We start from the raw sequence: 18,194 nt of genomic DNA, 5'->3' as shown, positions 1-18,194 counted from the left end.
TTGTGTGGCGCGACTTGTAGCGCATGGAGGATAGATGTATGTGGGCACATCTGTATTATATATAACACACATATAAAATACATACACATATATACACACTAACACATACATACACATATATACACTAACACATACATACACATATATACACTAACACATACATACACATATATACACACTAACACATACATACACATATATACACACTAACACATACATGCACATATATACACACTAACACATACATACACATATATACACTAACACATACATACACATGCTAAAACACATACATACTTATTACTTACACCTTTGATGCAATAGCTGGTTGCTAATGGGGGCTGGTACAGGGCCAGCGCTTCCACTAGGCAAGCTTAGGCAGCTTCTTAGGGGTGCCGACCACCAGAGGACGCTTATGAGTCTGCCCGGCCCTCCGATTGCACCCCCATTTGCCGGGTGACGGCTGAGATTGTGTTACTAGCGGGCGCCCGGCTCCTTCTCTCCCCCCCGGCTTCTGGATCGCCGGGGACGGACGGCAGCAGGCACTGAAGCGGGGTTTAAGGTAAGTATTGGGGTTTTTTTTTGTGTGGGCACTACAGGGCCTTACTACTGGGGCCACTACTGGGAGCACTACTGGGGGCACTACAGGGGCCTTACTACTGGGGCCACTACTGGGGCCTTACTATTGGGGGCACTACAGGGGCCTTACTAGTGGGGGCACTACAAGGGCCTTACTAGTGGGGGCACTACAAGGGCCTTACTAGTGGGGGCACTACAGGGGCCTTACTACTGGGGGCATCATATGGGGGCACTACAGGGGCTTTACTACTGGGTGCACTATAGTGTTTTAGGGGAACTACTACTGTGGGCATTGTGTATGACCTAAGTTATGGGGGGGGCCTTAAAAATGTTGCTATGGGGCCCAAAAAGTTCTAGTTATTTGTGTTATGGACCCCACCCATCTGCTGATTGTGAAATCGTCGACATTTAACATGGCAAATGTCTGCGATCCGGCAACAGATCGCAGAACATCGATGGTGAGCGAACGTAAGTTTCCGATCGCATCTCTGCATCGCGACGATCCGTTACAGATGTATGGCCACCTTCAGGAGTTTTTTGGGTTATTAGCTTCACAGGAACCTAATTAGGGTTTTCAGCTGTGTGGCTGTTGTTAGTGTTGTGAGGCTGATCATTACATGGAGACCCTGCCTGGGGAAAGGACAGTCTTTCATATCTCTGTGTGGCTGTTGTTAGTGCTGTGAGGCTGATCATTACATGGAGACCCTGCCTGGGGAAAGGACAGTCTTTCGTGTCTCTGTGTGGCTGTTGTTAGTGCTGTGAGGCTGATCATTACATGGAGACCCTGCCTGGGGAAAGGACAGTCTTTCATATCTCTGTGTGGCTGTTGTTAGTGCTGTGAGGCTGATCATTACATGGAGACCCTGCCTGGGGAAAGGACAGTCTTTCGTGTCTCTGTGTGGCTGTTGTTAGTGCTGTGAGGCTGATCATTACATGGAGACCCTGCCTGGGGAAAGGACAGTCTTTCATATCTCTGTGTGGCTGTTGTTAGTGCTGTGAGGCTGATCATTACATGGAGACCCTGCCTGGGGAAAGGACAGTCTTTCGTGTCTCTGTGTGGCTGTTGTTAGTGCTGTGAGGCTGATCATTACATGGAGACCCTGCCTGGGGAAAGGACAGTCTTTCGTGTCTCTGTGTGGCTGTTGTTAGTGCTGTGAGGCTGATCATTACATGGAGACCCTGCCTGGGGAAAGGACAGTCTTTCATGTCTATGTGTGAGAATCAGGTTGATGGAAGCAGGTAAATTAAACCTTGAAAAACCCTTCTAATACTTTGTTTATTATACCCCTTTTACACCAGAGCTACAACCCAGGTTATTGCTGGGTCTACCCGGGTCGCAGCTCAGTGTAAAAGGGTCCCTGAAAAATAACCCGGGTAAAGTGACCCGGCAATCCAACCCAGGTAGCTACCAGGGTCGGACCCAGGATGGACCTGGGTAATGATGCAGTATAAACAACGCAACCCGGGTTATCCGACCTGGGTCATGCCTAAAATGAGCTGATTGGTGGTTGTGGAGCCGTCACCTCCCACTTTTTATGACCTCACATGTTTAGCAGGGCAGACCCAGGTTCAGTGAACGGGGCTGACCTGAGAATAACCCAGATCGATGGTGCTGTGTAAATGGTTTCTGACCTGGGTTGGAACTAGGGATGTGCAGGCTCGGATAGGTTCGAGTTTGCACGTTGGGTTCGGATTTTTCCCTCCAAAAAAACTGAACTCAGAAAGAGGCAAAACGTCATCTTGCATGGACGAACATCATCATTCCTGGACTTTTGACCAGGAATAATGATGTTCGTCCATGTAAGATGACGTTTTGCCTCTTTGTGAGTTCCGTTTTTTTGGAGGGAAAAATACGAACTCAACGTGCAAACTCGAACCTATCCGAGCCTGCACATCCCTAGTTGGAACCATATCTGAAAACCCAGGTCGGACCCGGTTTTTGGTGGAAAAGAGTTATTACTGAGCTAGGACTACTTCTGCATAGCTAGTGCCAGACGGCAAGGTGTTTATTTCTGTTTATTTTGTTTGTATGCCTAATAAAACTGGCGGAGACCAGTTGCACCAGACCAGTGGACTTTGTGTGATTTCTCAGCTGCTGCCCAGTGCCATCTACCCCACGAGATAGTACCAGTTCCCCGACCTTGCTAATATATATATATATATATATATATATATACATACATACACTGTGTGTGTGTATATATACATACTTCTGCCTGCGCCCCCCTCTTCGTACTCATTTAGCCCCTCAGGTGAAAATGATTTTGTACAGATGGAGCGGCCGATAACTTTTGTGTGTTTTTTATTTATATATAATATTTATTTTTTTATTTTTTTTTAACACAAAACTTATCTGCCACTCCACCTGTGAAAAGTAATTTTAGTAAAAGGGGTTGTGCGCATGCAGAAGTTTTGCCTAGAAGTTTAGCACCGGCCCTGGGCAGGTATCTCGCATCATTAGCCCCCTCCGCAATGGCTCGATTTGCGGGTGTATAGGGTTGGGGCCTTCCTGCACTTGGCTCCACCCCCATTACATTCAGAGACTGAAGAGGGTAATGGGTCCATGGGAAGGGGGGTAGTGTGGGCGGAATGGGTATGATATACCGTCGGCCGCATGGCCGGCGGTTCGATTCCCGTCAGCATCAGCCCGACAGGAGCAGTCAGCGGAAGCCCGACAGCGCTGGAAATCCCGATCGTGGATAGGTAAGTATCCACTAACCTAACCTAACCCTCCTTAGGGGTGCCTAACCCTAACCCTAATCCCCCCTCTAAGTGCCTAACCCTAACCACCCCCTTCCCCGCTGCCTAACCCTAAGTCCCCCCGGGGGGGTGCCTAACCCTCCCTCCCCCTAGCCTAATCCTAACCCTCCCGGGGGGGTGCCTAACCCTAAGTCCCCCCCGGGAGCCCTAAACCTAACCCTCCCCCCCCAGTGCCCGGCATCACTACGATCTTGATGCCAGGTGCCGGTCTCACGGCGTCGGGGAAATGCGGGCGTCTACATCCAGACGCCCGGCATTTCATCCTTGCCGGGATAAGACAGTCGGGAAGCCGGCTGCCGGTATATAGGCAGTCGGCTTCCGATTGCTTCCCGTGTGGGCTGTGCATCGGTGGTAGAAGCAGGCACGGGCACCCTCTCGTTCTGCCAGTGTCCGGGCCCGGAACCAGTCCCCTCCTGATGGCGGCCCTGTCAGGGAGTCTCCCTTACATTCTATTTCAATAATTTTTAATTGCTGCCCACCTCAACCGTTTTGGAGGGCACATAGATTACAATTGTTCCTAAGCTCTGGGTCCTGGTTTTTTAAAGCATTTGCCTGGAACTAATATGTTATATGCTCGTATTTTTGTACCTTCCTCCTGCTAACTTCTATTTTGTGTCTGTATATACTGTAATATTACTTTACATAATAAGCGATATGACCTGTCCCGTCTTCGTCATGTACAGTTGGAGCAGGGGCATGGTTCCCATCACATTGACGGAGAAGGGGCAAAACCCTGCTCCACCAGCACAGGGTAAGTATATTGGGTGGGGCCAGACCTGGCATAGAGCTGTCCAACGCTATCAGTACAAAATATTGAATAAATAGAAGACAGTTCTCCTAGAATTCATTCTCTCTTGAAATGATCCTATTTTATTTCCTATTGACCATCAGTATAGCACAGTCCTCCTTATTTAATGTAATGAAAGCTATTGTGACATATTTGTCCTCCCTGTCTCTCACCTCCAATCTGCCCTCAGTGCTCGTTTTTTATTGACGACAATTATAGAAATACAATAAATACATTATAACCAAACTAAATAAACCTATTCTTATGTGATTGATAACATGAAGGTGCACACTAGGCAGCACAGTGTGTGACGTGCGTTGTACTGCTCCGCATCCCAGCAATCCTGTACTGGCCGGAACTGCTCCGCATCCCAGCAATCCTGTACTGGCTGGTACTGCTCCGCATCCCAGCAATCCTGTACTGGCTGGTACTGCTCCGCATCCCAGCAATCCTGTACTGGCTGGTACTGCTCCGCATCCCAGCAATCCTGTAATAGCCGGTACTGCTCCGCATCCCAGCAATCCTGTAATAGCCGGTACTGCTCCGCATCCCAGCAATCCTGTACTGGCTGGTACTGCTCCGCATCCCAGCAATCCTGTACTAGCTGGTACTGCTCCACATCCCAGCAATCCTGTACTAGCTGGTACTGCTCCACATCCCAGCAATCCTGTAATAGCTGGTACTGCTCCACATCCCAGCAATCCTGTAATAGCTGGTACTGCTCCACATCCCAGCTCTACTACTTATCCATAGTGTCATCCTGAATGAAGAGGAGTTATTTCAAGCCTTCTTGTTTTCAACCCAGCCTCTCTAGTCCCCCTCCCGTGGTAACTCCTAGTCCGAGTCCACTCACAAATTCCAGCCTGACAGTGAGCACTGGCCAAATGGATTCAGCAGGAAACACTGGAATGAACTCCAACTTGCAGCAACTTATTGCTGCTCGGATGGAAGGATTAGGGGCCACGCAGCATCACCTGGTCCAAGGTCTACATTTTCTTTCTGTACGTTGATATAGCCTCCAAATTTATGTCTCAGGCCTACAAGCTCCTAACTCATCTGAACCACCTTCGACTCCTTCAGTGAATCAGGCAGTTCAGTGGTCTCAGCTCCTCCTGAGTGGGGTCCTTCCTCTCTCCATTACTTTCAGACTGCTCAGCTCTCTACTGCTGTAATGCCACCAGCACTATGGAGACCCCTCCTCAATTTCTGTGACCAAAGGAATTCCTGCTACAGACTTTATTAAAACCTAAGGCGGCTTCTTCACTGCAGAGTGAAGGTAAACATCAGAGCTACCCACGGCCCAAGCTCTCAGAAGTTGAACGTCAGCGTCGCAAGGAGTTTCACCTTTGCCTCTACTGTGGGAGTTCAGACCACTTCATTAAAGACTATTCTCTTCACAAGCCAAGAAATGGCCATAAGTCTCAATGTCATAGTATTCATGTTTCCAAGCCATCTGGTGTGCCAGCTGCAGTTTCAGTTTCCTTAGCCCTTTGCAAAGTCTGCCGTTCAATAGAAGGGTGCCCAGAAAGATACTTCAATTCATGATTGGGGCACTGTGACAAGAAGACCGTATTTCAATTTTGGGAACCAGACAAGAATATTTAAATCTTTCAGGTCGAGAGAAGCATCTAATTTGCCGGCCTCAAGAGGGGTTTCCGATGTCCTGACCCCAGGAGGGGTTTCCGATGTCCTGACCCCAGCATGGGTTTCCAATGTCCTGACCCCAGGAGGGGTTTCCGATGTTCTGACACCAAGAGGGATTTCCTCAGGAGAGGCATTTGATATGCCAGCCTCTGGAGAAGCATCCAATGTCCCAGCCCCAGCAATGGCATCTGATTTTATAGCCCTAGGAGGGGCAACTGTTTTGCCAGCCTCGGAAGAGGTATCTGGAATTCTAACCCCAGGTGGATTATTCGATGTTTTAGCTCCATGAGAAAAATCGAATCTGCCCACCCCACGACGGGTGTCTGAGTTTCCGGAGCTTCAGCCGCAAAGGGGGTCTCCAGAACCTTAGCCGCAGAGGAGGTCTCCAGAACCTCAGCCGTAGAGGGGGTTTCCAGAGCCTCAGCCCCAGAGGAGGTCTCCAGAGCCTCAGCCGCAGAGAATTTCCACAGTGCCAAGATCCCAGGTGGGATTCATAGTGCCATGAAGGCAGTCATGGACTCTCGTCAGCCACATCCTGAGAGCACTACCGTGTTGAGTACCAGCATGGTTCAGGCCCAAGAAGGGCCATCATCTCCTTCGGTTCTAGCCGATTCAAGTTCTTCCGGACTCCATCCGTTTCCATCCACATGTCTGGTTTTGTCTCCTCCGGTTCCAGCCGGTTCAAGTAAATCCGATTCCAATCCGTCTTGTCTTCTTCGGTTCAAGCCGATTTAAGCATCTCCAAAATCAAACCAATTCCATCTGCTTGTCCAAGTAAAGGACTTCAGGGCCTGATTCAGAGCCGCTCGTAAGCAGCCGCTCGTTCTCTCTGAGCGATGTTCACACATCTGCGCATGCGTATGGGTCGTAATGCGCATGCGCCAACCAGTCATTGCAGTCGGAAATTGTGCGCTCGCAAAATAGCGAGTGCCTGCTAATTTGAGTGACAGGATGAGGCGTTTGTGGGTGGTAACAGGGGAAGGTGCTTGAAAACGGGGAGTGGAGATCCGAACGCAAGCGTGCCAAACGGTCAAAACGAGTGTTTTAAGGGTGTGCATAATTAACTAAGCAGCGTCATCAGCCACGTCACTTGGTTGTCTCTTAGCCTGAACTGTTCGCATGATTGCGGTAGGAAAATCCAACCACAAGCACTGCGAGCAGTTCAGACGCCTTTCGATGTACTCGATTAATCTAATAAATAGCGGAGATGACGTATGATGCGAGCGGCCCTGGGGCGTCTTTACAAAATAGCGAGCGCATGTTTCGTTCGCTCGCTGAGACATAGAGGCGTCAACAGACCGCAAAGAGCGAGTGCTCAATTTAAATAGCCGGCCCCTTTTTCTCAACGAGCGAGCGCAAATAGCGTCCGGCTCTGAATCGGGCCCTGAGTCTGTTACCTCAAGAAGGGATTCTGATTTAGATTTTCTGTCAAAACATCCAGAGTCCATTGTCTCTGCAAGTGATGCAAGTGCCTCAATCCAAATGGGGGCTTCAAGCGACCTGCCTCAGGACGGGGCTTCTGTCTGTCCCAGTTAGGGACTTCAGCCTGTCAGTTCCAGAGATATCATCTCTCCATTCAGAAGCTCCTCAAGTTGTCTCTACTTCTGCTCCGGTATGTGAATCACAAGCTTTAACCTCACCAAACTCATGTGATTTTTCATCATGTCACGGTTCTTGCATGGTTGTGTAAAACTGATAACTGGCAACAAGGCTAAACTGATGAGTGGCAGTCCTTCTACAACTGGAACTACCTGGAGTGTGGCTACATATGAATGGTACTAGGACAGATGTAAAGACACGGTACACTAGCAGAGGCAGATGAATATGGTCTCCGGTACGTTTTAGGACTATGGTGCAGCTAGGTCGGCAGACAAGGAGTGGCTTAACAATGAATACAAGCTGCAGGGCAGGAGTGACCAGGACTGTGAAACTGCAGGATTTACAGACAATGACTGAACAGACAAGATAAAAACAAGGAATAGACAGGCAAGATGCAGACAAGGACTTGACAGGCAATGCACAATATTATGGCAGGACCACTGATTGAAGTGACAGATGCGGCCGCTCGCTCATCAGCGTATGGAAATTCAGCTAAGTGACGTCATGGCAGGCGCTCGCACGGCAAGGTATAAGCACGCCCACTATGTCTTGGCGAGCGATCACTTTGTGATTTCAGACGCCCTCCAGCCTGTCTTTAGCCGCCCACTAGCGTACGTCATCTCCAGGAAGTATATACAACCATCGTACATCGGGATCCATCGGATCTGACCGCAGCGCTTTGCGGTTGACTGTACCCTACCACAAGGACTGTGAGCAGTTCAGTGTATTATTCAACCAGGTGACGTGCCTATGACGCTGCCTATTAATTATGCACGCCTCTGAAACGGCGTGGAAAAACTCAGACACGCCTGCATCCGCAACTCCACTCCCCCGTTACTACTGCCCTGCTCCTTTTACCACCCACAAACGGCCTCTCTTGTCACTCATTCCACTGGGCTGTCCTTGCAGGGCGAGCGAGCACATCCCGATCGCTCGTACTAGTTTGTGCACGCGCACTGCGAACTATATGCATGCGCACATTTTCAAACATCGCCAGCAACGAGCGATCGCTTGTTAGCGAGCAGGTCTGAATCAGTTCCTAAGTTCATGGTGTGGTCTTGCAGGCCAAAGTGTGACAGGAATAAGACAGAGTAGCCTTGAGGGCTGAAGTGCAACTGGAACCACATGATGTGGCCTTGAAGACCGAGGTGCGGCTGAATTAACACAATGCAGCTTTGAGGACGGAGGTGTGACAGGAACAAGACGGAGCGGCCTTAAGGGCCGGGGTGTGATGGGAACAAGACGGAGCAGCTTTGAGGGCCGAGGTGCGACTGGAACAACATGATGCGGCATTGAGAGCCGAGGTGTGACAGGAACAGGATGGAGAGGCCTTGAGGGCCGTGATGTGACAGTAACAATATGGAGCGGCCTTGAGGGCAGAGGTGCGACTGGAACAACACGATGCGGCAGAAACAGGATGGAGCAGCCTTTATGGCCGAGGTTTGACTGGAACAAGACGGAGCGGCCTTGAGGACCGAGGTGCGACTGGAACAACACAATGCGGCCTTATGGGCCAAGGTCCGGCCTTGAGGGCCAAGGTGCAACAGGAACAGGACAGAGGGGCCTTGAGTGCTGAGGTGTGACAGAAACAACGCGGCAGACAGGTGAACTCGGGCGCGGCAGGTACGCAGGCTGGAGGCAGCGAGGTTGAGAATACTGCAGGCTTGAATCGGCTGGAAACAGTCACCTGTGTTAAATTAGTTAATTGATGAGAAGGGAGTTTCAACACAGGTGGCTGCAATCATAAATCAGGTGGGAAGGCCAGGAGCAGAGCATTTTGTACCTGATGGGACGGATCATGTTGGAAGGTCTGGAGCTGCAGACTCCTGATTACAAGCAGAGTTTGGAAATCCAGCTGTTATGCTGGACCTGAACTGCAGAGATCATGTGGATGTATTATTCCCAGTCCTTTAGTGCTTACCATTATTTCTGCATATCCACAGTGTGTGCTTCAAGCCTGAGTTCCCTCCAAAATCAGAGATGGGCGCAGCCATGTTGTTTACAATCAGGTGACTAGCTCACAGCCAGTGGAATCCCAATCTGCCATCACCTGACTCCACAATACAATCCCTGAACAGCCAGAGGTATAAAGGTAGCTTCCTAAGCACTCACTAATTGCATTTGTTGTCCACAGACCTGTTGTGGTCTCTCCTGGAAGTCTTCATAGCAAGAGTTCTGCTCAGCAACTTCAGTGCAGTAACCATCCCAGTGTTCCTACAATAGATGGTACGGCTCATCCCAGCATTCCTACAATAGATGGTACAGCTCATCCCAGCATTCCTACAATAGATGGTACGGCTCATCCCAGCATTCCTACAATAGATGGTACGGCTCATCCCAGCGTTCCTACAATAGATGGTACGGCTCATCCCAGCGTTCCTACAATAGATGGTACGGCTCATCCCAGCGTTCCTACAATAGATGGTACGGCTCATCCCAGCGTTCCTACAATAGATGGTACGGCTCATCCTAGCGTTCCTACAATGGCTGGTACGGCTCATCCCAGCGTTCCTACAATGGCTGGTACGGCTCATCCCAGCATTCCTACAATGGATGGTATGGCTCATCCCAGCATTCCTACAATGGCTGGTACGGCTCATCCCAGCGTTCCTACAATAGATGGCACGGCTCATCCCAGTGTTCCTACAATGGCTGGTACGGCTCATCCCAGCGTTCCTACAAAAGATGGCACAGCTTATCCCAGCGTTCCTACAATGGCTGGTATGGCTCATCCCAGCGTTCCTACAAAAGATGGCACAGCTCATCCCAGCGTTCCTACAATGGCTGGTACGGCTCATCCCAGCGTTCTTGCAATAGATGGTACGGCTCATCCCAGCAGTTCTACAATAGCTGGTACGGCTCATCCCAGCGGTCCTGTAATAGCTGGTTCTTCTCTGCATCCCATCAATCCTGTAATGGCTGTTACTGCTCCGCATCCCAGCTCTACTACTTACTCATAGTGTCATCGTGAGTGAAGAGGAGTTATATCAAGTTCTCTAGTCCGATTCCACTCACAAATCTCAGCCTGACACAGTGAATGGATGACACACACATACAGCGTCATCCACTCTGTGCCAGGACTGGCTGGGTGGTGCCCAGCAGTTCCCAGAATGCTGGGCAATCCCCCCGCATGACGAGAAACGCGTGTGACGTCCCCAAAAACGTCATGCACCAGGGGGTGTGTCCTTGAGAGCACGAGGTCATGATTCCTTTTGCTTACATCAGAGTCCCGTGTCAGGATTTGAAAAAGTTAGGAAGTATGTACATATAACCGCTACTAGTTTTATTAGCAGCACAAAATTAAACAAAACCCAAAAGTGAATCCTGGCCTGTCCAGCTCTAACTATACAAAATGAATCCCTCTCTGAGTGAAAGGACCTAACATCCCTCTCACAAAATAGAAGTCTTTAGCACAGCACTTACAGTTAGTAATCACAGTGTCTCTCAACAGGCCTCTGACCTGTTCCCCAGGCAGTGAGAGACTGACTATAAAGATGGACACACCCTTTATCAGCCTCTCACAGGTGGTCTGGCAATCAAGGCTGCTAATCATCTTCTGTCTACTAGACAGAAACTATAAAAAACGGGGCATATATATCTCTACCCTTGACAACCTTTCCAGTGTTTTTGTCACATACATCAATTGATCGATTTGGGTGTTTTATTTAAAATAGGACATCACCTCTCCTTAATTTATGACTCAAAATAGCAACCGAAGAGCCTCTCACAAACCTACCTACAATAGGGTCAGAGGGTCTGGCAAAAAAAAAAGAGAGATAATGGGTGACCTGAATAGATGAAATGAGGGACCCTGGTAGATCAGGCTGATTTATGCCTGGGACAGATGATATCACAGAATTAAACGGTTTTAAAAACAGGTTTTTTTAGGGGGTGTGGTCATGCCTCTCAGATTTTTCCATACCCACCCAAATACCCTGGGCTCATTGATCTCTAAACGGCCCTGTTTATTACTAATCGAGCATTTTGGTGCCCCAGAACAATCAGTGACCCGCTGTTCCCCTCTAAGACCATAGGTACTGGTCACATTGTCACTAGTGAGCAGACCTCCTATACCAGATGGCACAAATGTCACTTTTTTGGTTCCGAACGTAAAATATTTTTCCAAATTTTTTCGATTTTATATCTGATTTGCTGAGCTATATTGACGTGACAGTATCTACCTCTGACATGTGACAGTACCTACTTCTGACATGTGACAGTACCCACCTCTGACATGTGACAGTATCTACCTCTGACGTGACAGTATCCACCTCTGACATGTGACAGTATCTACCTCTGACATGTGACAGGATCCACCTCTGACATGTGACAGTATCTACCTCTGACATGTGACAGTATCCACCTCTGACATGTGACAGTATCTACCTCTGACATGTGCGGTATCCACCTCTGACATGTGCGGTATCCACCTCTGACATATGACAGTATCCACCTCTGACATGTGACAGGATCCACCTCTGACATGTGACCGGATCCACCTCTGACATGTGACCGGATCCACCTCTGATATGTGACAGTACCTACCTCTGACATGTGACAGTATCTACCTCTGACATGTGACAGTACCCACCTCTGACATGTGTCAGTACCCACCTCTGACATGTGACAGTACCCACCTCTGACACGTGACGGTACCCACCTCTGACACGTGACGGTACCCACCTCTGACACGTGACGGTACCCACCTCTGACACGTGACGGTACCCACCTCTGACACGTGACGGTACGCACCTCTGACACGTGACGGTATCTACCTCTGACATGTGTAAAAGCTGCCAAACTGCGTTTCTGGCTGTTTCTGTGTTTTGTTGTCGTCCTCATAAATATAACTAACATACATTATTTTTAGTGACACGTAGTTTATACTATAACATTTCTCCAAAAGTAACATTAGGAGGAAGGAAGGTGGGAAGTGAGGGAATTGCCAGCTTAATGTGCCCTAAGATTAGTTATTATGGTAGCTGTAAGTGCAGTGTATAAGTAATCAGGCGCCACACTTTATATTACCGCTAGTGTTATTCTTACTGATGTATGGAATCTTCACTGAGAGCAACAACCAGCAGCATCACATATTCAGAGCTACTGAATACCTCTCACTGTCCCAATAATGCTGGGACAGTCCTGGTGTGAGGGCTCTGTTCAGTGGCGGATACTGGTGGGGGGTGAATAGGTCGACCCCTTAAACTGTAACACTGCTCTGCTACCCACTACTGGTGGGCGCTATATAGCAGTGCAGCAGCACATCAGCCAAGGAGAGCAGTCACTGCATCCGCCCCCCCGCTCTGTCCCACTATCACAATTTGGACTGGATTGTCCTGATGTGCCTGCAGCTGGGCAGTATGTCCCATTCACCCCTAGTCCGTATGAGAGAGCAGCAGTGGATTGGTGCGTGTGATATGCAAGAGGTGATTGCAGCATGGGCAGAAAAAGCAGCATGCCCTCAGGGGGCACAGACCTACCCAATCCAATATACAGACTCGCCTCCAGGTGACTTGGCCACGTCCCCTCAGGGTCTTAAAATGCTGGTATTTCGATGCTGGCTACTTCTCATTCATGGCTACGCTGGTGCTCTGTGTGACGGCCTACATGCCATGTATTCAATACAGAGCTTATTTATAACCTAGAGAACGGCCTGAATAGCATTAATTATGTCTCCAGTGAGTGTTGAGGATTCCATGTCTTAAGCTGGGTACACACCTGAAATATATGCCTGCAGAGGATGGTTGTCCATACACACTGACCAACCATAGCTGCCATCAGGCCGGGGGTCACGTTGCACCCCCCTTCCTACAGGCCTCTGCAGCAAATGTACGGGAGGTCGTCTGACCGCACGTACACACAGCACGATGCACAGCCAACGCACTATGGCTGTGAACGACGTAGTTCACAGACATATCGTCTGTACACAGTGGCCGACGCAAACATGATTTATTGGCCATTCAATTGAATGGCCAATATGTTGGCCAGTGTGTACCCAACATTAGCCACTCCTTCATGTCAGTGGCTGGCGCTCTAACATGGGCATTGCATGGGCAATAAGAATACAGGATGAGTGGCGCTGTGTTACGCCATTAGTGTCTTTGTGTTTCTGGCTGCATGTAGTTGTGTTACGTGATGGGTGACGTGTTACGTGAAGAGTGGAATTGTGTTACTGCATGAGTGTCATGCTGCGGGATGAGTGGCGTGTTACGGGATGAGTGGCGTTGTGTTACGGGATGAGTGGCGTTGTGTTACGGGATGAGTGGCGATGTGTTACGGGATGAGTGGCGATGTGTTACGGGATGAGTGGCGATGTGTTACGGGATGAGTGGCGTTGTGTTACGGGATGAGCGGCGTTGTGTTACGGGATGAGCGGCGTTGTGTTACGGGTTGAGCGGCGTTGTGTTACGGGATGAGTGGGGATGTGTTACGGGATGAGTGGCGATGTGTTACGGGATGAGTGGCGATGTGTTACGGCATGAGTGGTGTTGTGTTACGGGATGCGCGGCGATGTGTTACGGGATGAGCGGCGTTGTGTTACGGGATGAGCGGCGATGTGTTACGGGATGAGCGGCGATGTGTTACGGGATGAGTGTCGTGCTGCTGGATGAGTGGAAATGTGTTACGGGATGAGTGGTGATATGTTACAAGACGAGTGGCGTTGTGTTACGGGATGAGTGGCGATGTGTTACGGGAAGAGTGGTGATGTGTTACGGGAAGAGTGGCGTTGTGCTGCGGGATGAGTGGCGTTGTGCTGCGGGATGAGTGGCGTTGTGCTGCGGGATGAGTGGCGTTGTGCTGCGGGATGAGTGGCGATGTGTTACGGGATGAGTGGCGATGTGTTACGGGATGTGTGGCGATGTGTTACGGGATGAGTGGCGTTGTGTTACGGGATGAGTGGCGTTGTGTTACGGGATGAGTGGCGTTGTGTTAAGGAATGAGCGTCGTGTTACGGGATGAGTGGCGTTGTGTTACGGGATGAGTGGCGTTGTGTTACGGGATGAGTGGCGTTGTGTTACGGGATGAGTGGCGATGTGTTACGGGATGAGTGGCAATGTGTTACGGGATGAGTGGCGATGTGTTACGGGATGAGTGGCGTTGTGTTACGGGATGAGCGGCGATGTGTTACGGGAAGAGTGGAGTTGTGTTACGGGATGAGTGTCGTGCTGCGGGATGAGTGGCGTTGTGTTACGGTATGAGCGGCGATGTGTTACGGGATGAGCGGCGATGTGTTACGGGATGAGTGGCGTTGTGTTACGGGATGAGTGGCGTTGTGTTATTCAGTGGCAAAAGCTAAGTGAAATATTCCCAGTTGCATAGAAGCACTGAAGTCATTTTATGTATCTGATTGCGCTCAGTAATACACTTACTGCTCTATGTATTAAGTTAAATAGTTGATTTACTTTTTTTGATTAAACATCTGTGTACTTGAAAAGGGAAAATCCTGTTTGTTCAGAGTATGGTGCATATTCAATTGGGTGCGAGGTTTAGCGAAGTAAATAACCTTGCACCCAATTTTGGGTTACCAAGGGTATGCGCGCTCCCGATACCCGCGGTATCCAATAAAAAAAAAAGTGGTTGCAGGGTTTTCAGCTCTGAAAACCCAGCGGTGCGTAAAAAAAAATACAAAAACTCACACTTACTTGCCCAGGGGTCTCCGGTATTCTCTGCGGCTCCGGTGGCCTCCCCTCCATCTTTTCACTGGGGAGGGGCTGCTGTGAGGCTCCGGGGGCTGCTGGGAGGATCAAGGGCTGCTGTGAGATGTAGTTCTCCCATCGCCCATTACGGGGGGACATACTCACAACGGGGGTCACACGCACACACTGGGGGTAACACACACACACTCACTCACACACACTGACCGCTGCTGCAGGACACCAGGTCCCGACGCTGGATGCAGAAGACAGCTCTTTGGAAGGGGGGGGAGGGGGAAAGCTGCCGCCGGGTTTCCAGAGCAAGTCATGCAGATGTTTTCTAAAATTAACGATTTTAGGATAAATCAGACTTGCTCTGGAGGTGCTATAAAAAAAAAAAAAAAACCTCCCCGGCGCTCAAAATAGAGAAACCCTGCACGTAATTGAGTAGGAAAAAGCTGGCAAGTGCAGGAAAAAGCTGGCAGATGCAGGAAAAAGCTGGCAGGTGCATCAAAAAGCTCGCAGGTGCAGGAAAAAGCTGGCAGGTGCAGCACAAAGCTCGCAAGTGCAGGAAAAAGCTGGCAGATGCAGGAAAAAGCTGGCAGGTGCATCAAAAAGCTCGCAGGTGCAGGAAAAAGCTGGCAGGTGCAGCACAAAGCTCGCAAGTGCAGGAAAAAGCTGGCAGGTGCAGCAAAAAGCTGGCAGGTGCAGGAAAAAGCTGGCAAGTGCAGGAAAAAGCTGGCAGGTGCAGGAAAAAGCTGGCAGGTGCAGGAAAAAGCTGGCAAGTGCAGGAAAAAGCTGGCAGGTGCATCAAAAAGCTTGCAGGTGCAGGAAAAAGCTGGCAGGTGCAGGAATAAGCTGGCAGGTGCAGGAAAAAGCTGGCAGGTGCAGGAAAAAGCTGGCAAGTGCAGGAAAAAGCTGGCAGGTGCAGCACAAAGCTCGCAAGTGCAGGAAAAAGCTGGCAGGTGCAGGAAAAAGCAGGCAAGTGCAGGAAAAAGCTGGCAGGTGCAGGAATAAGCTGGCAGGTGCAGGAAAAAGCTGGCAGGTGCAGGAAAAAGCTGGCAGGTGCAGGATTTTTGCTATTCTCGCCCCCATTGAATATGCCCCTTAGTGGCTGATTCAATTAGCTGCAAGTGGGCCGAAAAATTGCTTAACACTGGACAAAAACCCGCAGGAGCTAGATTTTGCTTTCAGTTATATGAATGTGGGTATCAATGAGACTTACTGCTATGGGATAGTTCACAGCCCCTGAGGTGGTGAAAAGTGGGAAAACATCTTTATTTGAAGGTACAAATGTCGGGACCTCTGTAACGCTTCAACAAATTATACTCATTCACTTGGAGTAATGTAAATAGCATAATTTGGCCAATAATGTTATGTCATATTTCAGTGGTTTTTATATAACAAGCTTAAATAAGGGTTGAATTATGTGGGGTACAGTATGTATCATGAGATATTAATTTGATGGGAAATGAGTTTTTGAACTTTAAGATGGGACTTACAAGTGATGTTTCCAAATATTTTTGAAACTTGCTTAATAATAATAATAATAATAATAATTAATAATAATAAATCACATTACAGACCTGTTCTGTACCTGCAAATATTTTGGCTTTAATTTAGTGAAAAACCCATTTTCTATAATTTTTCCACTGTTAATAAAAAAGGTAAAAATCATCAATTTGTCACCTTATAAGAACCTGCAATGCTTTGCTTATGGCCAGTAATAGCCTCTGTACTGTTATTCGGTGACTTTTTTAAGCACTTAACACAGGTTACGCGCTGTATAATTCCTGTACAGTATTTTGTAATGGAATAGCCAAGATGGCAGGAAAATAGCCTGAGAAGTGCGGTAAAATCTCCGCTTACTGCGGATAAGTGAATCGGCCTCTTAATGCGACATGTACATTAATAGTAAAGTTACAAAGTTTGATAGTTCATTGTTGACGATATGTAATTCCTGGTATTTGTAGAGCTGCAGAAGATACCAGGATTGAGGAATACAATGCGGCAGTCGTGCTCCAGAGTTGGTTCCGCGGATGCAGAGTGCGAGCGTATCTCAGGTAGGGATTTCTCTAATTAGATAGTTACTCACTGAGATACACTTGTAACAAAGTGCAGCTGACGGCGCAGAGGGGGCGGCCATCTGCACATCCTGTGATGTCACACGGAAAGCGGAGACACTTTAATCACAGAGGATGTGGCGAGCGCAGGGTGCCAGGCTGACTGGAGACAAAGGTGACGCCCGCTTGGCAGGAGTATAACTAGGACTAAAGAGGTCCTCAGTGCACCTAGAGATACCGCTCTCTGCAGCGCTCCACCGGAGATTTATACAAGATTATAACTGAACACATTTATATTCTCTCTTCTATATAAAAGAACCACTGCACATTCAGGTTCCATGTTTTATTTGGTCTCTCTCTAGATATTTTAAGAAATTGGGTGTCACAAACAGCTGGGCCGCCTTCCCTCCAGAGCCTGACAGGGCCAGATTCCTCCCACATGCTCACAGCCTGATACCCTAGTGCATGTGTACAAAACCTTTGCTGTCAGTGTGCTAGATCAAATCTAATCTCAGATCCCTCCACATACCACATATATGCCATCACACTCCTCCACATACCCAGTATTTGCCATCAGACCCCTCCACATACCACGTATATGCCATGACACTCCTCCACATACCCAGTATTTGCCATCAGACCCCTCCACATACCACTTATATGCCATCACACTCCTCCGAATACCCAGTATTTGCCATCAGACCCCTCCACATACCACTTATATGCCATCACACTCCTCCACATACCCAGTATTTGCCATCAGACCCCCCCAGATACCACTTAAATGCCATCACACTCCCCATACCCAGTATTTGCCATCAGACCCCTCCATGTTCCTTATGCGTCACCAGACACCTCCACATGCACTTTTTATATGCCATCACACTCCTCCCTATGCCCTTTTTGTACCATCAGACCCTTCCAAGTGCCCCTTATATGCAATCAGAGTGTGTGATTTGCTGTGCAAACCAAGTACAGATGAAACAGGAAGGGCCCATGTGGTTTCAAAGGTGTAGCCCTGGTGCCCAAAGTAGGCACATAATGCCCCACACAGTACTTACATGCGCCTTATGCCCCTCCACCCTCCATATGGCTATCTATCTATCTAATATTGATCTATCTATGTAT

At 48.9% G+C, this 18,194-nt stretch overlaps 1 protein-coding gene across 1 annotated transcript in view; it reads left to right on the top strand.

The window, feature by feature from the left end:
- Window positions 1-18,194, top strand: part of SPATA17 (spermatogenesis associated 17) — a 308,936-nt gene that overhangs the window by 2,157 nt on the left and 288,585 nt on the right. The window contains exon 2 of the mRNA XM_088454023.1: window positions 16,977-17,066. Within this exon, the coding sequence (XP_088310149.1) occupies window positions 16,977-17,066 (90 nt within the window). The remainder of the gene's footprint in view (window positions 1-16,976; window positions 17,067-18,194) is intronic.

This window comes from Taudactylus pleione, unplaced genomic scaffold (assembly GCF_031769625.1).
Source record: "Taudactylus pleione unplaced genomic scaffold, aTauple2 ptg000608l, whole genome shotgun sequence".
Classification (NCBI taxonomy): domain Eukaryota; kingdom Metazoa; phylum Chordata; class Amphibia; order Anura; family Myobatrachidae; genus Taudactylus; species Taudactylus pleione.
This window is presented reverse-complemented; position numbering and strand designations above follow the sequence as displayed.